This window comes from Salmo salar, chromosome ssa06, assembly GCF_905237065.1.
Source record: "Salmo salar chromosome ssa06, Ssal_v3.1, whole genome shotgun sequence".
NCBI classification, from domain to species: Eukaryota; Metazoa; Chordata; class Actinopteri; order Salmoniformes; family Salmonidae; genus Salmo; species Salmo salar.
Genome location: NC_059447.1, coordinates 42,321,739 through 42,347,468, shown reverse-complemented (window position 1 = coordinate 42,347,468; position 25,730 = coordinate 42,321,739). Strand labels below are relative to the sequence as shown.

General features: G+C 46.0%; 1 protein-coding gene across 2 annotated transcripts in view; it reads right to left on the bottom strand.

The window, feature by feature from the left end:
• LOC106607249 (LIM and SH3 domain protein 1) overlaps positions 1 to 24,978 on the bottom strand; it is a 33,845-nt gene extending 8,867 nt beyond the window's left edge. Inside the window, exons 1-4 of one of the 2 annotated variants that reach the window (XM_014204028.2) lie at positions 24,549 to 24,978; positions 15,237 to 15,331; positions 7,994 to 8,078; positions 485 to 592 (exon numbers count right to left, since the gene is read on the bottom strand). In XM_014204028.2, coding sequence (XP_014059503.1) covers positions 485 to 592; positions 7,994 to 8,078; positions 15,237 to 15,331; positions 24,549 to 24,617 — 357 coding nt within the window. In that variant the 5' untranslated portion in view covers positions 24,618 to 24,978. Of the gene's footprint in view, positions 1 to 484; positions 593 to 7,993; positions 8,079 to 12,271; positions 12,535 to 15,236; positions 15,332 to 24,548 lie in introns of those variants that run through there. The other variant, XM_045720602.1, reaches the window with a different exon arrangement.
• Between the last annotated feature and the right edge of the window lie 752 nt (positions 24,979 to 25,730).

Genomic DNA, 25,730 nt, shown 5'->3' with positions numbered 1-25,730 from the left:
TGTTGTTTAAGTGTTCCCTTTATTTTTTTGAGCAGTATATATATATATATATATGTGTGTGTGTGTGTGTGTGTGTGTGTGTGTGTGTGTGTGTGTGTATGTGTGTGATCTGCAGTGCTGGCTCCTTTCAGGCATACCCCAGTACACAAAGGCTTGGCACTTGTGATGATTGGCACCCACTCAGAATATGAAGTGGGTGAGCAGTGTAGGGCTGAGTCCCAAATGGCACCATGTTCCCGATAGTGCACTACTTTGACCAGGGTACCATTTGAGACAACCTGAGGGGGAGGGGGATAGAGATGGACTGGTTGTTGATCCCGTCCTGTGATAGCTACTGTGTGTGTGTGTGTGTGTGTGTGTGTGAGAGAGTGAGTGAGTGAGTGAGTGAGTGAGTGAGTGAGTGAGTGAGTGAGTGAGTGAGTGAGTGAGTGAGTGAGTGAGTGAGTGAGTGAGTGAGTGAGTGAGTGTTGACAGCTAGACGTACGTTACTGATATGGTCCTGTGTTTTCTTGATTCTCTGCATCTCTGGCGTGTCGGCCACAGCACTGAAACCTTTCCCTTTGTTCTTCTCAAACTCCTCCTTGTACTGCACCTGGAACACACAGTCACACCCGGTCAAACCACACTGTATAGTCATAGTAAATCGTAACACACACAAACCAAGTGTCAAACGTTTCAGGGTCAAAAATAACAGATCAAATCACATTTTATTTTTGGTACATGCTTTGTAAACAACAAATCAAATGTAGTTATAAAGCCATTTTTACATCAACAACAACAGGTGTAGACTAACAGTGAAATGCTTACTTACGGGCCCTTCCCAACAACGCAGAGAAAATAAGAGAAATAATAGAACAGTAATAACATGTAATAATAAATACACAGTGAGTAACGATAACGTGGCTATATACATGGGGTAACAGAGAGCTATGTACATGTAACTACACACCAATGAAATGTAAATATAGGCTAGTTTTAATGATTTTCTTTTGTGTGTGTGTGTGTGTGTGTGTGTGTGTGTGTGTGTGTGAAGCCCGCCTGCCCACCCTCCCTCAGTAGTGGTGTTGACAGTCACTTCCTGTTGCCAGGGCAGTGAGACCATACACACAGGATGTGCTGGCATAGCCTTATAAGGTCGCACCAAGAGGTGTGTGTACAACAGAGAGGGTGTGTATTAATGCACATGGATGTATGGTATAGGCATAGCAGGGATTCCATTAGGAAAATGTGGCGCCGGACATTTGACCAGCAGCATTTTAAATTTACTGGACATTTGAGAAATGTACTGGACCCATATGCATTGGTAGCGTAACCTGATCAGAATGCCAGAAATCACATTTAGATGGTAATTCATAGTAACAGAACATGCAAGTTGAGGATGCAATGATGTGCACACAGTCCCTTCTTGACGAATTGCAAATTGCCATCATACAAAATGAGGCAGCAGACTGAAAATGTATATTTGTGTCATTCTCAAAACTTTTGGCCACGACTGTACTATCCCCATAGTAAAAACAAAGTTGACCTATTCTATTGGTCAGTTTGTTGAGAAAGAAAGTCTCTTCCAAACAGATTCTAGGACAGTTACGGGATGATAGATCCCAAATTCATACAACCAGTAGGTCAAATTGTTAAAAAGCAATGAGTCTGATGAAACAGATCAGAACGTTTAGCTTAAAATGTTGATACTATTCATTCTTCACATTATAAAATGGCAGCAATGCGCACAAGGCAGAAGGATATGCGCAAATGTTGGTTCCATAATGCAATTAGTGGGAAAACACGCACTGCACATGCGAGCGGTTTTATGTGAAAGATGAAAACAGCTGTTAAGACATTTAATAAGAGGGGAGATCTAATATGCAACAACTAGCATGGGTTGCTAATACGACTAAAATTGTGCCTTTGGATACTGGATAATGAAAGAAAGTTCATTTCAAATAATTGCATGATTTTGGCTAGGCTACTTTGAAACAAGGTAAGATATGCCTCATAATATGTAGTAAAACGCTCAGCTTTCAAACAATTAAGTAAAATTAAAATTAAAAAACTAGCTCTGACTGGGAAAACTAGTTTTTAACAGGCATCGAACTCGGGAATTCCAAGTCTGGAACCCGGGCTTCTTTCCAGAGGTCCGACTTTCCGACCTGAAGTTCCATGTTTTGAAAGCACCATATGCATTTGCCTTTTGAGATGCAGCAGCTCTCGTGCTTTCTGACATGTATGATACAAATTAACCTACAGACCGATAAGCATGACCAGTCAAATTTATTTACATTGACTGGTATTTCCACCAATGAATAGGCAAAAAATGCATTATTTAGCAATTCAATTTTTTTTCTTCCCCGGACAATTGGCCGGGCGCCAACTTATTTTTATTAAAATCGGCTTTCCTATTTATATATACAAACAAAAGCAAAATTAAAGCCAAAAGTCGGCTATTACTGGAAACCCTGATGCATAGGTCTGTGTGTGTGTGTGTGTGTGTGTGTGTGTGTGTGTGTGTGTGTGTGTGTGTGTGTGTGTGTGTGCTTACCCATCCCTTCCCAGTGTGACCCTCAGTATGACAGGAAGTGACCAGCCCATGTAATCAGATGGGTATCACTCTAATGACAACACAGCAGCTCTCCATCACACACAGCTGGCCTACTGTACCAATGACGCAACACTTGTGGATTCATACACACACACACACAAAGTACCAACGCATACACACGCAGAAGTACATACATACTCAGGTTCCCTATGAAACACAATACAGGCCCAGTGACATATCAAAAATGACAATCACTTCCCTCTCTCTCTGGTGCTAGACCGCACCAATAACTAATATCCGGCTGACTGCCCACCCCTGGAAGAGCCTGCTGCCATAATCCATTACCAAGCAGCACCCCATCCAGTCTCACACTCAGAAATACAATACCTATCCTAATCTAGATATTCTATTTCTACGACTACACTCCTCTCCTCTGACAGCCAGCCAGCCAACCTGACTGACTGACTGTTGTTTTAAGGATTGGGCAGTCCCACACCCTACGTATTTGATTGGTAGACAGGAAAGTGGAGAGAAGACAGGAAAGTAGGTAGAGGTGCACTCTGGGCCAGATTGGAACCCATGCTGACTCATGTTGGTCAGGGTCTGTGGCTCTAAAACGCTCCTTGACCACAGGTCACCTGACTGCTGTTTGACTGACACAGCTCTACAGAGTGCTGACCTGTCCTCTCCCCCACAAACCTTGTGAGGATAGGCAGGAGATGACTGGGCCATAATTCACAATGTGTGTGTGACGTGAGTGTTCCATTAGTGCTAAATTTAGGCTACACACAAACTCTTTTCAACAACATTTGATCTTTCTGGTTCCTCCCGTGTTTAAGTGAAGACGCAAAAATGATGTACTTTTTCTATGTAAACAGACACTTTTAATTTCTGGCCATACAGTGCGTTTGGAAGGTATTCAAACTCCATCACTTTTTCCAAATTTTGTTAAATTACAGCCTTATTCTAAAATGGATGAAATCATTTCAGTCAATCTACACACAATACCCGATAATGACAAAGCGAAGGCAGGTTGGGGAAATCTTTGCACATTTATTAAAAATTAAATAAAAAAAAACCAGAAAGAAATGACTTACCGAAGTATTCAGACCCTTTGCTACACAACTCGAAATTGTGCATCCTCTTTCCATTGATCATCCTTGAGATGTTTCTACAACTTGGGAGTCCACCTATGATAAATTCAATTGATTGGACATGATTTGGAAAGGCACACACCTGTCTATATAAAAAGGTCCCACAGCTGACAGTGGATGTTAGCGCAAAAACCAAGCCATAAGGTTGAAGGATTTGTCCGTAGAGCTCCGAGACAGGATTGTGTCAAGGCACAGATCTGAGGAAGGGTACAAAAAAAAAAAGTCTGCAGCAGTGAAGGTCCCAAAGAACATAGTAGCCTCCATTGTTAAATGGAAGAAGTTTGGAACCACCAAGACTGACCGAACTCCAGAGTTCTTCTGTTGAGATGAGAGAACCTTCCAGAAGGACAACCATCTCTGCAGCACTCAACCAATCAGGCCTTTATGGTAGAGTGGCCAGACAGAAGCTACTCCTCACTAAAAGGCATGACAGCCCGCTTAGAGTTTGCCAAAGGGCACCTAAAGGAAAGGACTCAGACCATGAGAAACAAGATTCTCTAGTCTGATGAAACCAAGATTGAACTCTTTGGCCTGGCACCATCCCTACGGTGAAACATGGTGATGGTAGCATCCTGCTGTGGGGATGTTTTTCAGAGGCAGGGACTGGGAGACTAGTCAGGATCAAGGCAAAGATGAACAGAGCAAAGTAGAGATCCTTGATGAAAACCTGCTCCAGAGAGCTCAGGACCTCAGACTGGGGCGAAGGTTCACCTTCCAACAGGACAACGACCCTAAGCACACAGCCAAGACAATGCAGGAGTGGCTTCGGGACAAGTCTCTGAATGTCCTTGAGTGGCCCAGCCAGAGCCCCGACTTGAACCCAATAGAACATCTCTGGAGACCTGAAAATAGCTGTGCAGTGAAGCTCCCCATCCAACCTGACAGAGCTTGAGATGATTTGCAGAGACGAATGGGAGAAACTCCCCAAATACAGGTCTGCCAAGCTTGTAGCGGCATACCCAAGACTGTAATCGCTGCCAAAGGTGCTTCAACAAAGTACTGAGTAAAGGGTCTGAATACTTATGTAAATGTTCAAAAGTTTGGGTTCACTTAGACATTTTTTGACCGTTAAAATAACAACAAATTGATCAGAAATACAGTGTAGACATTGTTAATGTTGTAAATGACTATTGTAGCTGGAAAAGGCTGATATTGTATGGAATATCTACATAGGCCAATTATCAGAAACCATCAGTCCATTGTTCCAATGGCACATTGTGTTAATCCAAGTTTATAATTTTAAAAGGCTAATTGATCATTAGAAAACCCTTTTGCAATGATGTTCGCTTATCTGAAAACTGTTGTCCTGATTAAAGAAGCAACAAAACGGGCCTTCTTTAGAGTAGTTGAGTATCTGGAGCATCAGCATTTGTGGGTTCGAATACAGGCTCAAAATGGCCAGAAACAAAGACTTTCTTCTGAAACTCGTCAGTCTATTCTGGTTCTGAGAAATGAAGTCTATTCCATGTGAGAAATTGCCAAGAAACTGAAGATCTCGTACAACGCTGTGTACTACTCCCTTCACAGAACAGCGCAAACTGGCTCTAACCAGAATAGAAAGAGGAGTGGGAGGCCCCGGTGCACAACTGAGCAAGAGGACAAGTACATTAGAGTGTCTAGTTTGAGAAACAGACACCTCACAAGTCCTCAACTGGCAACTTCATTAAATAGTACCCGCAAAACACCTGTCTCAACGTCAATAGTGAAGAGGCGACTCCGGGATGCTGGCCTTCTAGGTAGCTGGGAATAAAATCTGCCGTTTCCAGCTACAATAGTCAATTACAACAATAACAATGTCTACACTGTATTTCTGATCAATTTGATGTGATTTTAAAATGGACAAAAACAAGGACATTTCTAAGTGACCCCAAACTTTTGTACGGTAGTGTACATACATTTCTCAAAACCTGTTTCTGCTTTGTCATTATGGGATATTGTGTGTAGATTGATGGGGGGGGGGACTATTTAATTCATTTTAGAATAAGGCTCCAATGTAACAAAATGTAGAATAAGTCAAGGGGTCTGAATACTTCCCGAATGCACTGTATGTGATCATAAGTCGGGAAACCAAACAGTGCACTGCTGACTGCCTTTCAGATCTTCCTGTCAATCCCTGTACTGTAGTCTACTGCGTACATCCCCACTCTCCTGTTCTAGCAGTACGACAAACCAATGTATTTTCCGGACAGTTTTATTAGGGTCAACTGTCTCTCATAACCTTTCACCCCCAGTCTTCTCAACACTCCCAACCCCCCCACCCCCCAAAACCATGTCCAGATCTCCCAGCAGCCCCCAGGCCTCAGACCCTGGCCAATAGAATATCAGCCTTCTACCACAGGATGTACCAGAATAACAGTCTATTTGGAGAGGGGAAAAAAACGGACCAAAATACTCAAACTGGGTCACCTGTTATTGCTATAAAAAAAGATGAGATTGGAGATTTGCTCTCTGCACACTAAAGAGTTGGTGGTGTGTGTGTCCGTTTTAGAGCTACTGCATGTTGTCATATGATGTAGGCTGTGTGTGTTGTTTACACGTAGCAGAGATGTGGAGCTGGTTGATCTTCTCTGTAGGTTGGCGCTGGAGATACTAGCTCCAGCGTCTGTCAGTGGTCTCACTAGCCTCCTCTGAGAAATGTGTGTGTGTGTGTGTGGATGGACTCTTATCTGTGTGTGGCCACGTTGCATCGGTCTGTTTGTTTACTGGTCTTCTAGGATCCTCCCAGTCCTCTCGGAGGCCCCTGGGAGCTGGTTGAGACTACATACACCGAGACTGTCAGTCAGTATGGCTGCTAATCCACGGCTAACCCCGACACACACACACACACACACACACACACCCCACCCCTCTGCATGTAATCCGGATTGGCGGTGCTGTTAATGAGCATGGGTCCGGACTGTGACTAAATGGCCATTTCTCCGACTCTCGTCTTCGAGTCACCCTCTCACTTTATACAGAGAAAGAGATGGAACGAGAGAGCGACACAAGTGAGGAGGCATCAGGGCTCAGTCGGACTATAGTTCCCAGTCCACATGACTCTTGTGGCAAAAAACTAAGAGCTGTTGGAGAGATCAGAGAGAAAGAGAGACAGACACACAGATGGTGTTCTCTGCACGGGGTGTGTTAGTCTGCTCAACCCACAACAGCTAATGACCAGTCCTCCTAAATGCGTATCATAATCACACACGAGAACACGCTTATTAATACATACTGAAGGATTTATAAAATGTAGCCGTGTGTGAGTGGTGTGTGTGTGTGTGTGTGTGGGGAACACTCCATGTAATTGTGCGCTGACTAAGGGTCCTTTGTGAGCATCCCATAGATGTTCCCTGAATATACTGTGTGTGGCCGTAGCACAGAGGCCCTGTCATAGATTATTAGAGGAGAAGACAGGAAATAGGCTCTGACTCAAACTCTCCGTGTGTCTCGGAAACCGTCAACATCCAAGTGTGTGTGTGTGTGTGTGTGTGTGTGTGTGTGTGTGTAGCTAGCTACTGTACGTCCGTGTGTGCGTGTCCATGCTAGCTCATCATTTGAGTGTACGCGAGTGGAAGTTGAGGGTGCGTGTGGGGAACTGGGGCCGCTTCTCCTCTATCCCCCTTCACCACGGCCTGCAGTGTTGCCACGGGAACCCTATTGCTATGGTAGCAGGGTAGGGAGGTCTGTCACACCTCATTACAATACTTTACGAGAGGGAGCGAGAGAGAGAGAGAGAAAGGAACTGACACAGGAAGAGGGAGGAGGGTGGTCGAAGGAGGAAGAGATAAAAGTGAAATCTGAAGAGGAAGGAAATGAGAGGAATGCAAAAGAGAGAAGCGGAGACAGAGAGGATCTTCGTCATAAAGAGGGGGGCGCTCTATTGGCCCGGGGGGGGCGCTACTTTCTGTCCGGAGGAGGTAAAATATGAATGAACGAAAGAGAGGAGAAAGGAGAACAGTGGGAGGGGAAAGCACCGAAGGGGAGGAAAAGGGAAACCGTGAGTGGAGGAGAATCAGCGATGACACAGGCAGAAAACAGAGCAGGAAGATGGAGAAAAATGGAGGATGACTATACGCTAACATGTGGGAGGAGAGAGAAAGACCGCACATAAATCCTAGCAGTTTAAAGGAGCGTCTCCACAAACAGGCCTGAGCGTCATAGGTCATTAGAGCGTCATAGGTCATTAGAGCCAGAGCGTCATAGATACATTTCAATATGAGGATCAGCGATGAGGCCTTGTAAGCATCTTTAATTACTTCCACACTGACGGCCTCATGAGGCCTGTGGACCGGGATCGTCTGTGTTCTGGTGAGCAGGTAGTTACCTGGCTCTGCATCTTGCTCTGCTGTTTGAGGCGGAGGTTCTCAGGAGTGTCGGCCACACAGGTAAAGTTTGTCTTGGGGTAGTGTCTGTAAAACACACAGGAGAGGGAGGAAAACATTAGCACAGGGCCTTGACGCAGGCACACCATCTAGAACCGTGGTTCACACACACACACACACACACACACACACACACCTTTTAACCCGCTGTAATTACAGCCATAAAATGGTGATGCATTTTCAAAACACCAGGTAACATTTCAATTATTTGTCACATGGGCCAACCCCCCCCAAAAAAAAACAGGTGTAGACTTTTTTGCTTTTGTAGATTTTACTTCAGGCACAGAAACAAAACTGAGTTTTAAGCCTGCGTTTGGAACTGAAAGTCATTCATGTTAGCAGCCAATACGAACGAGAGATATCAGGTCACTTCCCTGGAGTCCAGGCCAAGCAGGATCATACAGCCTACCTGTATGCAGCGGGGGGGGGGGTTTACAGGATCAGATAGAATTCATGATCCGTCTGTAGCCTCTCTTCCTCACAAACACCGTCATTCATTTGCCAGGATGTTACACCTTCATCGCATAAGTATTGAAGGTTGTGTGACGTTACAGCTAGACTTAGACGTACAGCCAATACCACCCACTGAGGTATATAATGACAACCCACCCAAACCAGGCCTATCTGGAACAGGAAAACGATCAATGAAATCGCTAAGGAGCCTTATTGCAGTAGCAGATTGCTAATCTGTATTTTATGTGGATAATATACACTACCGGTCAAAGGTTTTAGAACACCTACTCATTCCAGGGTTTTTCTTTATTTTGACTATTTTCTACATTGTAGAATAATAGTGAAGACATCACAGCTATGAAATAACACATATGGAATCATGTAGTATGCAAAAAAAAAAGTGTTCAACAAATCAAAATATATTTTATATTTGAGATTCTTCAAAGTAGCCACCCTTTGCCTTGACAGCTTTGCACTTTGTATTTGATCCATTCAGATTCACACTCACGACGCCCCCCAAAAGCTTTTTTCGGGACCCCTGGTCTATAAAAGGGGTAAATCAGTCAGTCCCTGGTAAGAGGGGAATTATTTTTAAAAAGCAACGGAACTGGCTTTGAGGTCCAGATTGGACTTTAAGGGGGCTAGAATTTTAAGAAAAGCACGGCAGTTCAAATAAACCTCAGTCATTGTTAAAGTTTGTCTCCAGTGTGAATTAGGAAGCCCTGCAGACAGATGACATCTCTAACAGAACACAAAAAGTCTGTTTCTAAGGGTCTCCTGTCACCGTCAACAGAGGTGACTGGCAGGGGGGTATGGGTCTCCTGTCACCGTCAACAGACGTGACTGGCAGGGGGGTATGGGTCTCCTGTCACCGTCAACAGAGGTGACTGGCAGGGGGGTATGGGTCTCCTGTCACCGTCAACAGAGGTGACTGGCAGGGGGGTATGGGTCTCCTGTCACCGTCAACAGACGTGACTGGCAGGGGGGTATGGGTCTCCTGTCACCGTCAACAGACGTGACTGGCAGGGGGGTATGGGTCTCCTGTCACCGTCAACAGAGGTGACTGGCAGGGGGGTATGGGTCTCCTGTCACCATAAACAGTGGTGACTGGCAGGGGGGTATGGGTCTCCTGTCACCATCAACAGAGGTGACTGGCAGGGGGCTCCACCAATCAGGGGTATGGGTCTCCTGTCACCATCAACAGAGGTGACTGGCAGGGGGGTATGGGTCTCCTGTCACCGTCAACAGCACTGTTGTTCAACGGTGATGGCAGGGGGTATGGGTCTCCTGTCACCGTCAACAGAGGTGACTGGCAGGGGGGTATGGGTCTCCTGTCACCGTCAACAGACGTGACTGGCAGGGGGGGTATGGGTTGTGGGGAGCTGTTTCTTTCAAGGTTACTACATGCCTGGTTGAGTCATAGCAGGTGTGGGACCCCCCCATGGAGGACAACAGGTAGAGTAACAGAACGCAACACAGAAAGAGGGAAAGAGAGAGGGCCAGGGGGAAGCACAGTCGCAGAGAAAATTGTCATGGTGTTCTCCTCCACCGGAGCATGAACACAAAGCTCTTCTTGAATGGGTTTTTGGGGGATTTCTGGTCTGGTCAACCACACACACACGGAACCGAGCCAGTCAGTCCCACCTCCCACTGCCCTTGAAAAACGCTCTGCCTCAAACACATGCTTCACAGACCCAAACGCATTCTACATACACACCGGACACAACTCCAAAAGCCCAGCACTGCAGACGTGCTTATTGATTCCTGATCTGTGTAAGCGATGCAAGCGATGCGTACACGTATGTTTTTATACACCAGAGCTTTTCCTGCTAAACTCAGCTGCACTCCTCCTTATGCTGCCTGCCAGTTCACTCAGTTGTCCTGAAGGCAGCGAGAAGCACAACGAGGTTCAGGTCAACATGGAGAGAAATAAAAAAAAACTCCACTGAATCTAGCTGCTCATATGGACTCCACTACCCAGCATGCCCCAGGGGGTGGGACGACCTCAATCTCCCCCCTCTCCATGCCTCGGGGTATCCCAGTTAGGTAATATGTTTTGTGTTTCCTTGACGACTTGGTAAACACATTGAATTTCCATTTAAACTGATGTAGAGAGATGGACGAGCTCAAAGCCTCAAACAATGAGGCCTTCTGAAGAACGCGGTGCAATTATCTACTACCAGGAATGAGAAACTAATTAACAAGCACTTTTAAACCCACACACAGCTCAAACAGCAGAGAGGGAGTGTGAGCCCAGAGTATTGTGAAAGTGCTGAACAGAGCACTTTACAGGCACTGTGTGATATTAAGATTACTTTCTTGGCCAATTGCACACGAGGACCAACCAAAATTTGACTTCCGCTTTTAACCCAACCCCTCCGAAAGACACACATACAGGTTTGTTGGAGAGGTGTTGGGGGGCTGCCACACTGAGCAACCAGGGAGCTGTTGTTGTGTGGGGGTTAAGGGCAGGCAAAGGCATCTAGGATTTGACAGCAGCAACCTTCTGGTTGCCAGCTCACTTCCTGGACGATTTTTTCCTGTCGGACCCAGGATTCGAACTGGAAACCCTCGAACGGCTAGGCTTCCTGCAACCCTCCTTGCGCTCGAGCACGCAAGCACACACAGGCCCGCGTATGCTCAAACACACACGTTCCTGAAAAGGCAGAGAGAGTGCTGCTATCAGATTCCATTCAAATGTAGCGGTTGGCTGTGCTAGTGGCAGCTCAGGTCAGGCTGAGAGAGCTGAAGCCTCAGTTTGCCATTGTCATGCGTTACCTTTTGGTAACAGCATCCTGTTGTAACCTGCAGTGCTGTTCTTTAGAGCAGTAGGAGTGTGACTGGGTGGCTTGGGTAAACAGATTATTTGTAGGTTTTATTTGGGGATACGGGTGTGTCTGGTTGGTTTGCGGCGGTGGCCAGCGTGTGCTCTACAGAGCGTCTTTGTGCTTTAGGCTGCATTAGCATGGAACAGAGAGACGAGTGTGCAGCTGGCACACAGATACCTGATACTCATTGTGTGTTTGAGCTGGTATTGGTGCGTAGTATGTGTGTGGACGAGTTTAACTATACTTGTTTGTTCCAGAAGTCCCCACGAGAATAGTAAACAAACAAAAATTGGGAACATTTTGTTAGTCCCCACAAGGTCAAATGCTATGTCTAGGGGGTTTAGGGTTAAGGTTATAACTAGTGTTAGAATTGGGGTTAAGAGCTAGGTTAAGGTTAGGGTTAAGGTTAGGGAAGATAGGATTTTGAACGGGACTGAATTGTGTGATCCCCACAAAGTTAGTCAACCAAGAATGGGTGTGCAATGCGCATGAAGGCTATGTAATGCCTGTATAGTCACTCATCTGTCAGGCTGCAGTGTAACAAGGTTAGGAGTCACACACTACCTCCCTCTGCTATCAATGACAGCCACAAGCACACACACACTACTGCTCTGTAGCAGTCAACATGATAGAACAGGAACGAACCCACTACTGAGCAGAGAGTGAGGGTTATTAGCATAGTGGAACTAGGAGCGGGTGGAAAAAGAACTTTCTGGAAGGCCACACCCACTCCTGTCCATAGGGGGGCACTCAAAGGACAAAGTAGCTGATCTAGGATCAGTTTACCCCCAATGCAAAAGTAATTAGCCTAACCCTTAAATGGGATGAGAATACCTGATGTGGCCCTCGATCATGGTTAGACAAAACATCAATGGCAGCTACTCTGAGGTAGGCTGGGGCAGAGTACTATAGAGCAGATATATGGTAGTAGGCTTTTACCTGAGGGACTGAGCTGGTGTAGACAGCTCCGTGTTCTGCCAAGACCGAGCCGTTGTAAATTCTAGTCCGACTGACATCCACACAGGGAGAGCGACAGAAGCCATTAGACAGAGTGTAAAATGTTAAAACATGTCTGGCTGAGATATTTCACGGACTGGGTTCTTATTCCAAATCAGTTTCTATCAAGACCTGGCACTGAGCACTTGGGCAAACTGTGGAAAGTACCCGTGCTGCGACAACGCTGGGATTATGTCATTCTCTCTGAAAGAAAGGCTTGTGTTGACTTCTGTTATTCATTAACGATACAGTTGCACACAATTTGAAAGTAAAACCTTCCTATTGTGTTACTAGAGAAGAGGGCTATTCAAATCTGAGCCTGGAGGTCCGGGGTACTGCTGGGTGTCTGTTCTACCCGTCCTGATATTTCATTGCACCCACCTGGTGTCGCAGTCACCGATAAGAGGGGGAAGACTGATAATCAGCTGTAGTACTTTGACTCAAAGTATCGATTTGTAAATATAAAGACAATAAAGGCGGGGTTAGCTAGTGCTACTCGGCTGTGCCTGCGCCCAAAACGCCGGTCATTTCCATCCAATAGCTCGTTCTCCGTCTTTTTAAACAGCGAGCGAACATGTTTCCAGCACTTTTATTTCCATGACTGATCAAAAGTCATTTTCCCATGCTCTCTCTTTCCCCCTCTCTGCAGCAGACATACACAGAACAATATTTTTGGAACACCAAAATCGGTATTGAATCGCAATGCAAATAGAATCGTGCGTCGTATTGCATATCGTACGGGCACCTAAGTACAGTGATAACATCGCATGGTAAGGTAAATGTAAGGTATGTAAAAGGTCTCTGGCAGTTCCCAGGCCTAATCAACAATGGAAGTGACTTGGGAGGTCCAGATTTGAATTTGCCTGCTATAGAACATGGTGGGACTGGTCAAGGTGAAACTGCCTCTATAAACACTATTGATACAATTAAAAAGTTTGTTTGCAGCGTTTATGAATCCAGGGGTCATGAGAACAACAACGGTATGACAGTAGCTTGCCCAAGGCGCGCTCTCTCTCTCTCTCAAACTCCATGGAAACAAATCGTCAAGAAAAACGTCCAATCTGTCCGTCCTCCTAAATCTCCTGCAATCCCCCTGTGAGCTGGCCAACTAATCAGGGCACAGGGATTCTCAGCCCAGCTGTGGGTGGGCAGCGTTCAGTGAAAACAAACAGGCGTCTATCAGCTGCAGACTGATATAAAACAGTGATGATAGCATAGTTTACCACAGTAAAACCACAACACAGAGTGGAGTTGGAGCCAGCATTCCTTCCCTGGAGAGGGAGTCTCCTCCGCTGATGGGGTTTACTCTAACGGATAGGGATTTACACAAACGGAAAGAAGAGCAATACACAGTCTGGAGGGGCCTGCTTCCTGAAGGAGGGATAGGGAGAATGGAGGTCTGAGGAGAGAGTAGAGATTATCCTGCTAAAGGCAAAGCCGCATGATCTCTCTGAAAGATCGGGATCTAACAGCGACTAGAGAAGTAGGAAGTTCATGGGAAAATCCCTACTCTCCAGTATTCAAAATGAACGTGTGTGTGTGCGCGTTCCTGGTTGGATTCTGGGCAGAGGGAAATGAACGTGTGTGTGCGCGTTCCTGGTTGGATTCTGGGCAGAGGGAAATGAACGTGTGTGTGCGCGTTCCTGGTTGGATTCTGGGCAGAGGGAAATGAACGTGTGTGTGCGCGTTCCTGGTTGGATTCTGGGCAGAGGGAAATGAACGTGTGTGTGCGCGTTCCTGGTTGGATTCTGGGCAGAGGGAAATGAACGTGTGTGTGCGCGTTCCTGGTTGGATTCTGGGCAGAGGGAAATGAACGTGTGTGTGCGCGTTCCTGGTTGGATTCTGGGCAGAGGGAAATGAACGTGTGTGTGCGCGTTCCTGGTTGGATTCTGGGCAGAGGGAAATGAACGTGTGTGTGCGCGTTCCTGGTTGGATTCTGGGCAGAGGGACGAACATATTGAGAAGCGGCGGAGAAGGTTGCAAGGGCGTAACATTAGTAAAATAGAGTTTGTGTTTTCCTAGCCAGGCATGTATATATTAAGTAAATGCATGGATCTAACAGTGTGTACGCGAGGGAAGCGGGCAAACTGACAGTGTGTACGCGAGGGAAGCGGGAACTAACAGTGTGTACGCGAGGGCAGGAACTAACAGTGTGTACGCGAGGGCAGGAACTAACAGTGTGTACGCGAGGGCAGGAACTAACAGTGTGTACGCGAGGGCAGGAACTAACAGTGTGTACGCGAGGGAAGGAACTAACTGTGTGTACGCGAGGGAAGGAACTAACTGTGTGTACGCGAGGGAAGGAACTAACTGTGTGTACGCGAGGGAAAGAACTAACTGTGTGTACGCGAGGGAAAGAACTAACTGTGTGTACGCGAGGGAAAGGAACTAACTGTGTGTACATGAACAGAACATGAAGCCACGCCTTCTTTCCCCAAACACACACAGTGAGAAGAGGCAAAAATGACTGGAGCGGAGAAAGGGGGATTCCAAGGATTCCTAACCAGCCGTGGGAGCGTGGGCTTGAGTGTGTGTGTGTGTGTGTGTGTGTGTGTAGCATGAGTTGGCTGGTGTGTGTCACTACTGAGGAACTTCTGGAATTTCTCTTGTTGACCCCCAGAGAAGGAGGGTGTGTGTGAAGGGGGTGTAAAGCGTGCTCTTTTCCACACCACACACAGCCCTTCTCTTTGGTGAGCCAGAGACACAAATGGAGACAAGGAGATAGGGAAGGGAGCCTCTACACTGCTCTGAAGTACACACAGCACCTTGGGTCAGTCTCTGGACCAGTCTTCTGCAATAGGCTAAATCGGCCACTTCTGTTTGGTACGAGGGATGAAGACCTGAGCCTTTTGTGAACGTCTATTACGTTTCTCAAACACACAGACAGACAGATTTGGGGAATACTTACGCATTGCAGTATGGTCTCTTTTCAAAGCCTTTGTAATTCTTCATGTTTAGAGTCATTTTGCAGATCTCACAGCTGAAGCATCCTTTGTGCCAGTACTGTCAGAGAGAGAGAGAGAGAGAGAGAAAAGGGGGAGATTAGATATTTGCTTCACTGTTCTCAATGCTAGCATGGAGGACCTAAACCACACAGCATATTAACACCAGGAAGTGCCATATTTGGATGAATAAGGCCATAACCATCTTTTTAGCTGGAGGAAAGAGGGAGAATGGAGAAAGAGAGGTCTGTTTGTCGAGGCGCAAAAGTGGTTAAGGGTCACCAGACAACTTCCTCTGGAAGTCCCTACACGGTGGTTATTTATAAGCCATGTCAGGGGGACGTGTGGCTGTGTGGTGTGCGCGGAAAGAGAGCGAGAGAGACTGAGGCGAGCATGTTTGCAAAAACCCACGCGTGAAGCCCAGCGGCTGACTAGACACCGTTTAGAGCACAGAGCCACATCCACTTTGAGAGAACGGCCAACGTCCACCATGGCAGCCCACCCGCCGACTAAGCACCCGTGTTCTGTAAAAGTAATCTCCCTCATAGAACAAAGCAGCATTGAGGATCCCCTGAACAGTTTCGATCACGTTTGAGTGATGAAACCTGCTCGTTTGAGCAGCCTGTAAGAACGTCCTGCCATGGTGGATGGAGAGGCAGTCGTGTGCCGTTGGAAAGTCATCCAGCACACCGTCTTCGTATTCCACTGACGCCACTGTGAAAACGGTCAGCCACTCTCTGAAGAGGTTGCACAATGATGCAAAACAGCTGTGGATAAACACGGTGTTTAACGAAGAGCCAAATGTCCTGAAAAAAAAGGTTGTTAACCTAGTTGGCAGCGTAATCAGGGCTTCAAAGTCGCGACCCCTTGATATTCCTGGCCTTGTGTGGAGATCTAACGTCACTCAGAAATACACACGCGTCTCACACACACACACACACACACACATCTAGTGATTGAACCAGTTCCCCGGCCCTGACCCTATTCACCCATAGCCATACGCAACACTGCCAACAGAGCACATTGAGCTCTCCTGATGGGATGACTGACTGCTGGAAAAGACCCGTGTTCGGGTTGATTTGACCCTCTCTTTCTCTTCCTTTCTGTCCATCTGTCCATCTCTGCAAGCCTGGGTCTGCTTCTCTCCCTCTAACCATATTCACAACAGCCCTATCCTTCTTAGTCTCACACCCCCCCCCCTCTCGACAGCAGGCTGATCTGTGGCCTGAGGGTTCAGAGGGGGGCCGAGGGAGGGAGGCTGGAGGGATAGAGGAAGGAGCATGAAAGGAGGGAGAGAGCGAAGGGAGGGAGGGGTGGATGAGAGCAACGCCAGGGAGTGAGGCAATGATCTGGCCGTTCCTGCTGTCAAGGGAAGGCAAAAGAGAGAGGGAGGAAGAAAGAGAAAGACACAGTCCATATTAACATGGCTCTGGGGTATTCTCTATTCAGCCATCCCCTTTTCCTGTCTTTCTTTCACTAAACATTCTCCACTACTCGCCTACACACACACACATAAGTCAGCCCACTGAAGCAGACACACAGCAAACATACAACCATTCAAACACACAGTAAATCGTGCAGTGTTCCTGTGGTGGGAAAAGGGCATTACGGCTGGGGGTATCCACCAGGTCCCTGTGTGTTCTACGGTGATACAGGCTGGGGGTATCCACCAGGTCCCTGTGTGTTCTACGGTGATACAGGCTGGGGGTATCCACCAGGTCCCTGTGTGTTCTACGGTGATACGGGCTGGGGGTATCCACCAGGTCCCTGTGTGTTCTACGGTGATACGGGCTGGGGTATCCACCAGGTCCCTGTGTGTTCTACGGTGATACAGGCTGGGGGTATCCACCAGGTCCCTGTGTGTTCTACGGTGATACAGGCTGGGGGTATCCACCAGGTCCCTGTGTGTTCTACGGTGATACAGGCTGGGGGTATCCACCAGGTCCCTGTGTGTTCTACGGTGATACAGGCTGGGGGTATCCACCAGGTCCCTGTGTGTTCTACGGTGATACAGGCTGGGGGTATCCACCAGGTCCCTGTGTGTTCTACAGTGATACAGGCTGGGGGAAAATAAAATCATGCAGCACACTACTAATTATTATAATATTATAATATTGATATAGCACACTATAAATCATCTTCTCTCCTCGCTGTCCGGAGAGGGTCAGGATGTCCACCATGACAGCCGTGGATACACATTAAAACACTATGGAACAGAGAAGACAACCACAGTGACGAGGGGAGGACTGTAGAACAAGGAGTGTTTCCAGAACATATAGCAGGGTTTCCTGGATGCAGTTAATCCACTACAGGACAAAAGCATTTGGCTTAAATCCATGACCCCCCATTCGCTCTGATACCTTTTCAGAATTCTAGTCTGGTCTGGTGTGTTCTCACACTGGCCTTTACGGACGGACCACCCAGGGCTGTGTGTGTGAAGCTGCTGACCAGCAGAGCCGGGCTGAGGCAGACAAAGGAGTGGGCTCATTCTGGACACCGGCCCTGAGCCCTGGTCAATGGAGCTCTGATCCAGAGCCAGCCAGCAACACTGGGCCAAACCTATACCCCAAACACACAGGCCCAGTCAGAGAGATAGGACCCACTGGCGGATGCATCGTCTTCGCCTCTCCCTCTCTGTGGCTCTGCCATGTCAAATCGCTGACTGTTCAAATATAACCACCGTGTGGGAAGTTTCCATTTCCACTAAATCTAGGCCTCAGCTTTTTCCAGATGCGGTGGCCATTTTTAGTCTGTCCACCTGTCTAAATATTCATCCCAATCTGATGTCTCAACTCCAGTCTCTCTCCGTTACCATACTCTCTACATTCCCTAGGGGCATCACCCCTAATCTGTAATCCTAATGTGTGTTATGGAGAAGCGATGGATAAACAAATGGAACAGAGGGAGAGCCAATAGAGGAGTGTGTGTCTGCGGGTGCTAATGCCTTCAAGCGGAGGGGTAAAGGTGAGCTGAACGGCAGCAGAGGACTTTGATCCGGTGTTTACCTGGGTAAACTCAATATTGACCTTGGGTGAATTCCAGCTCCATAGAGAACAGGCTTGGACTGCAGCCGTGTCCAAAAAAAAATACCGGTATTCACCAGACCTGCTAACCCACATTCCACCAGGTCAGGACCCCCCCCCCCCTTCTCCCCCAGATCCCGTGAACGTCTCTGGGGCTAACACACTACTGAGAGAGACCAGGAGAGATTCATTTAGAACGAGATGAGACGGTCAGAGTTCAGATTCCAGAAAAACCCGGCCGGGGCCTGGGTCAGTGCTGAGAGGTAGGATCTGGCAGTCAGTAAGAGACCCGGGACACTGCAGACACGGAGCCAGAGAAAATCTAACCCTGTAAAAAGCAGGACTGTCTCCCTGAATCAGCACAGCTCCGGGGTCCAGGGCTACATGTTGTAAACGTGCTCAGGCAGCCTAACGATCCCTCAGACCCCGGCCAGTATGGACAGACCCCAGGCTATAGGAGGCACTCCAGACACGCTGTCTGGCTGTGTGCACATCCGATAGAGACACTACTAGACTCACAAGGTTTTCAGTCTCTCTCTCTCTCTCACACACACACACACACACACACAGACTGTGTGTTGCCTCAGTGAGCCCACATCTGGCTGCCACCAACTCAGGGTTTCCCAAACTGGGTCCCCGGGACACTAAGGGGTGCACACGTTTGGGTTTTTGCCCTAGCACTACACAGCTGACTCAAATAAAAATCAACCAATCATCCAGCGTTGATCATTTGAAATCAGCTGCGTTGCGCTCGGGGGCGAAAACCAAAACGCGCGCCGAGTTTGGGAAACGCTACACTAACTCATTGAAGCCCACGGTTAATTATTGACCTACTTGATGCAGTCGCTTTTACCACAGTCAACCTCTTATTTTGGCCAGCGGGAAAACCACAGCACTCGCTAAAGTATGCACTTAACACTCGTCCACAGACCACTTGTGGTGTGCGTGGATTTTGCTGTAGTGTGCTTAAACAGACAGAGGCACCAAACCATTCTGAAATCCCTGACTGTGGAGAGCTGGAGACAAACTCAGAGCATTTTGGTAGAATGTGGACTCGCATGTTTCTGGACAGGAAGCACACACACCCAGCTTGAACTGTACATTTACACTTCGTCTGAACGGTCCCTTTTCCACAGTCTCCTCTTAAATCCTCCATCTCACACACAGAGAACAGGAGAATCAGAAATCGCTCTGTACTCCTATTAATAGAGCCATAGTATTGAGAGCAACGGGTGTCCCAGTTCCATAGACACACATACAGAGCACAGAACCTCAGGTGACGTGACTCCACCATGGACCCTGATCGGAGTCACAAATGGAGGCGACTGGCTGGAGAAAGAAGAAAAAAAAAAACTCAGACAACATGAATCAGCTGTTAAATATAATCCCTCCACATTTTGCCAGCCCGTTTAAAAATGGCCTAATCTCATTTCAGTGGGAAACCATTTCGAAACACTACCAGTGAATTACATGACTTTGTCTGATCAGACAGTATCAGAAAGGCCTATTTGAATAAGATCAACTGACAGATCAGTGTTAGTCGTTGACGCCGTGTATTTGAATGAGCCTGGTATGAACAGTGTATGTAGAACGGTCCAGTCAGTGCTGACAGGCGGTAGGCAGACTAGCGTGCAGAGAGTTGGCACTGTTGATCCTGATGAGATAGCCAAGAGGGGGCTATTTGGGGAGGGGGGGGTTTGCATATGTTTTTTTGCAGAGCAACAGTACATGATGAGGCTTGTTCCTGTGGGGGTGTGACTGCATCAGCCAAGATGATGGTGAGCGGGGGGAGTGGACATGATTCAGCTACAGCGGAGGAGTCGGGTTTGACCTCTCAGCTTCTCTTAAAACGATGGTGGTGGTATCTCTGTTGGTTCAGAGTCAGATTGCATTCTGACCTATGACCTAACTAAGACTGTGTGCGATGCAAAGATGTTTCTGGATCAAAAGGGGTTTAAGGTGGTGGGTGTGTCAGGGGGGGTGTAGAAGATTGTTGAGCCCCCCCCAATTATATTTTAGAGGTTCCCCATCTTGGCGGCGTACAACTTCATTTAGCATTCTAAGCAAATTTCCTGAAATTCTACACATTTCCAATTATATAGGTCCATAATCTTTTCTACATACTTTATATAATTTACTTTTACTCGTTTCAGTTTACACTGACCAAAGTAATTACATTTTTTAAACAGTTTGGACTTAGGCAACCCAAGAGAAAAAAAAAATGACCCAACCCAAGGATTGCAATGGCCGAAAAATCCCAGTCATGGATTAATACTATACACTGGGCATTACAGACGAGGCCCTCCGCTCTGTTCCTGAAAGGTCATATCATAAGTGTTTGCTTGATAGAACACAGAGCATCAGACAGCTGTGCTGGAGCCACAAAAAAATCTTGATCTTATCCTCCAGGGCTCTATTTTATAACATCTGGAATGTGATTAGACCTAACCATACATATACATACATACATACATACATATACATATATATATATATACACATATACATACATATACATACACACATATATATATATATACACATACACACATATATATATATATACATACATACACACACACATATATATATATATATATACATACACACACACACATATATACATACACACACACACACACATATATATACACATACACACATATATATATATACACATATATATATATATATATATACACACATACACATATATATATATATACACACATACACACACACATATATATATATATATATATACACATACACATATATATATCTTTTTTTTTAAATGTATGAAAAGGCACACAATTTGATCATCTAAAAACGCACCTTGAAGGAACCTCACTGATGAGGTGAGCCTTGCTTCGCCCATTTACGCATGCTTTATATGGCTGCATTTTGTCCAGTCTTGTTATTTTGAATCCTCTGCCCTGCATTTACGCAGAGAAAAATAAGCTACGGCCTGTAATCTAGAAAAACTGAAAGTCCTAAACCAAAAATCCAAGGCTGTGACCTTTTATGATCTTTTTAAAAAGCGTTTTATCGAGTTAGCTTATCGCTGCGTTCCGACATGTTACCTTGCATGTTAAGAGCTGATATTTGAGCCGGGACAGGAGACAGACCTTTTGTTTTGTTCTTCTTTAGGACCTTATGTGCTCGCTTCCCCTCTTCCAGAGTTGAGGAAGATCACAGGTTTCTCTCTCTCCCTACTCTACGTGTGTGTGTGTGGTGTGTGTGTGTGTTGGGGGGGGGTCTGCTTTACAAAGAGGAGAGGAACTCATCTGTGAGCTTCTTCCCTGCTAGGCCTTCACTCTACTTCCTGGCACACCGCCTGGGCTGCTCTCACACATTTGAAGCCACAGAGCAGACGTATAGTGGTATGTATGTCACAATGAAATATTGATAAAGCATGCAAGAGTCCTTGCAGAACGGGTTGCGGATAGGGAAAGAGAACGTCCATCGAAATAAAATTAAAAGTATAGGTACGAGTGACGGACACACGCAAAGGCACAGGGTAGAAAACACATACTGAGCACCTGTATAGAATCTCCCACACAGGAAATCATTCCATCAATATAACAGAGACTCTCAGAACGCAGAAACACATCATCTGTCTAGTACTTGCACACAGTCAAACAAATTCAGTCTTTCAAATAGGAATACACGCACACGGCCATGTTTCCAGGCTTGGTTAAACCAGTTTTGCATAGTGTGTACAGTCGGCACTCCGGTTATGAATAACCTACTATCTGGCAAAATCCCACCTCCTGCAGTTAACATAACCCTTTCAGCGAGGCTCCAGGTCCTCAACAGCACTCATCTGCTTCGATAGCTAGGAGGACTCTGAAGCATAGTACTGCATTACTAACAGGTAACATCCACATATTGAAAGCAAGACAGATGAGTATGCCTACTCACTTTAGTCTCACATAACATTCACTTCCTGTCTTTACACCTCATCCTCAGGTGCCCCCTCCTCCTGCAGATCCCAGCCCTGTCCCACTATAATGAAATGCAGGGCGGCAGACAAACAAGAGTCTGTGGCCCAGCTTCTCCACAGCACAGCCCCATACATTACACCAGAAGACAGTTTGTCAGGTAAGCAAGTATTCAGCGGTCGCCAAGGGAACCGCAAGCTGCAGCCATGACTACCTTCACCTGAACCAGACTGGGGAAAAACTGTCGCCCTTCGCGGCCGGCCTCGTCTGGTTTAAACAAACGAGAAGGGCAGCCGGTGCCCAGGAGGGGAATAGGGAGGTTGTTTTCGTGTGTCTGAGGAGGAGAGCGCTGATGCGGAATAGCAGCTAAGACAGACAGATGCTCCCTGGGCTCAGAGTAGCAGGCTCTGCTCCTGTGTGTAGCGCAGAGGGGGAGACAGGCAGCACAGCAGGCCTCTGACAGAGCACATTTTTATGGGAGTGTCTGTCTGCCGGAATGTGCGCTGCTTTCGGCACGATTTTCCAGAGAACACGGTTGCGGTTCTGCTTGTGTTCAGTTCACCTGATTTCTAGCATCAACACCTAGAAATAGTTTACACGAATGTGTAAGGTATTGTTTTATTTTGGGATCTACATTTCAATCCAAGGCAAGGGTTGTCAATTTCATCTACATCCCGATGGACAACAATAACAAGGGCCTTCTTCTGGCACAACAGGGAGTATGACGAGATCAAACCCATGGGCGTGCAGTGTAGACAAGTATTGGCATCTCTGATAATGTGCTATATCGTCTCTCACCAGACGCTCCATCTATCGACCCAAATAGTTAACACCCACTTACGGCGATTGGCTCCACAAGGCCTTCCCAATGCCCATTAGACAAATTAGAAGCTTGCCCCCGGCATCACTAGACTAGAGTGTGTAGGAAATGTCAATGCATCCTTCTCTCGCCACAAAAGGTGACCCCGCCCACATCCTCCACTAGAGTAATGCAATGTGCTCAGTGCGCTCTGGCAGCAAAAGTAACAGACCTTCAAATTACAAGAAGAGGGACCACGTGAGAATATTTGATTATTATAGCCTTGGTCTTTCCGGTGGGCAAAAAGAAGCGGGGACAGGGATTGTGTGGTTCAGCCTGATTGACGTGTAAAGGTAGTGTCGTTTCAGTTGGCAGCAGAACGTGTTACTGCAGTACTGAGTGGCAAGAGACTAAACAGACAAGACTACGATAGTACAGTGATTGTTTTCTAATACACACGCTAGCCTACGCATGCACACAAAGCCCACACAGATGGATGTTGTGATAGACAAAAAAAAAGTTAATTTCACTGAACGTGTGAAGCATGGCTCTGTTCCCTTGGAGTTTTCAATCTTACACACCCTGATAGATTACACTTCCTTATCCGGGGTAGCTTGTGTGAGCTGCTAGCAAACACTGGATTTTGATAAGGCACTCTATTGCAACTGAACAACCCCAGATTATTGTTTCAACTTGGAAACAGCATCCTGAAAAACCAAGATGCTTAGCTTGAGTCAAATTGACACTGATTTAAATTACACAATGAAGTTTTGGCTATGAAATTGGCGATGGTAGAGTATCACACATGTTAATTTCTGGATTTGGGGAGAACTGAAACTAACAGCTAAATAACTTTAAGCACGAACATACTAATTAATCTCTTCATCTAGCTTGGTAACGTTACATTAACTGAAATCCTCAATTTGGACTAACCTAGTAAGGTAGATTTTACAATGCAATGTTGTAGAAGTTAATCTTTAGTGACCAGCAAACTAGTTAATCATAATTGATCGTTGTATGCCATCAATCACAATCTGATACTGACTGCTCTGATGTTCTGCTGATGGAAATGCTAACCACATTCCTGTCTTTGATAACGTTAGCTTGCTAGCCTTACGTTAACGCAGCAAGCTAAAACTGGCTGGTTTGTGGTGAAAACAGGAAACGCTTCGTTCAAGAATTCAAATCTGTGAAAATCCAACGTGGCAAATGTAAAATTAAAAATCAGATAATTTAAACGACTGGTCAGCTAGCAAACCTAATTAGTTAGTTAGCTAAACGTTCAACAAATCAAAGAGCAAGCTAGCTAACGTTACTAGTCTTTCACAATCACATCCACACAGACAGGTAACGTGCTATCTAGCGAATGTTAGTTAGCCTACCTGCCCGGGCATCACAAATCATTTACAAACACGCTAAAGAAAATTGTATTGATAATGGAATGTATAATACACAAACAGGAGCAGGTGACTGCGAATTCAAATGCTTGGTTGCAAATGTTTTTTTCCTTACCTTGTCCAGACAATTCACTTTTTCCGTCGGGTACACGATTGTGCCACATCTGCCACACGACGGATTCATGTTTGAGGAATGCTGTTTAGCTGGATAAATTAGACGATAAAAAAAATAACTGTCAACTAAACGTGTTCTTCCCAAACAATACGGGTCGAGTTTGACGGCTGGATTTATCAAATCCCGGAGATTGTTGTCGTTCTAATCGCACAGCTGGCTGTCAGCACACGAACCAGACACGTAAAGCGCGGGCACGGCGCCTCTCTTTCCAATGCCGCGCTCCCGAGGAGAAAGGAAAGGGGGCGGTCCCACAAGGAGACGCTTGATTTCAAAGGCGGCGTTTAGAATTGGATAAACCCTGTGATCAGATATCAATCTCTGGAGATCGATCAGCGTATACTAGATTTGATACTTAAATCCAACACAAATAGCGATACTCAATGCTTTTAAGTTGGTTGATTCCATGGAATGCGGAACTAGGTTTTTCACACCACCGTCACTTGTCATCACCAGTTACCACAGCCACAAAGTCATAAACCCCGCCCATTTCTGCATTTTATCTTCTTGAAATGTGATTTTAAATCTAACCCCAACCTTAACCCTCAACTTAACCACACTGCCAAACTTATGTCTAACCCTAATATTAAATTAAGATCAAAAAGCAAATGTGTGTTTTTATGAGTTTCTTCGATAGAACCAATTTTACTTTGTGGCTGTGCTATGTAGTGGAAACCACCATTACCGTGGAACAAGCGCACGACAAAATCGTGTAAATGACATATAGAAAAGGTATCTAGAATACACGGCAACGCTTTTTATTCCATATGATGATCATGACATCTGCTACAATCTGTATGTAGGCTACTGTGAAGGCCTACATGGAATAAAGTTACAAATACATTTGGTTTGGGTGACATCTGCTGTCGCAAATCAGAATTGGTTTCACTGGTCAGGGTGCAGAAATTACAGGCCAACTATAATTTTCTACTTTTCTGGTTGACATTACAACTAAACAGTATTCATTCAAATGCTTTTATTCTTTGAAAGTACTGTATTTCAAAACATGATCCTCAATCTGGGTTTAATTTATAAGGTCAAAGTCTTCTTTGAAGAGCACTCTGCTGTTTTGAAGGCATTGAATTGCCTATGATCAATTTATGAAATACATTCTTAGCATATACA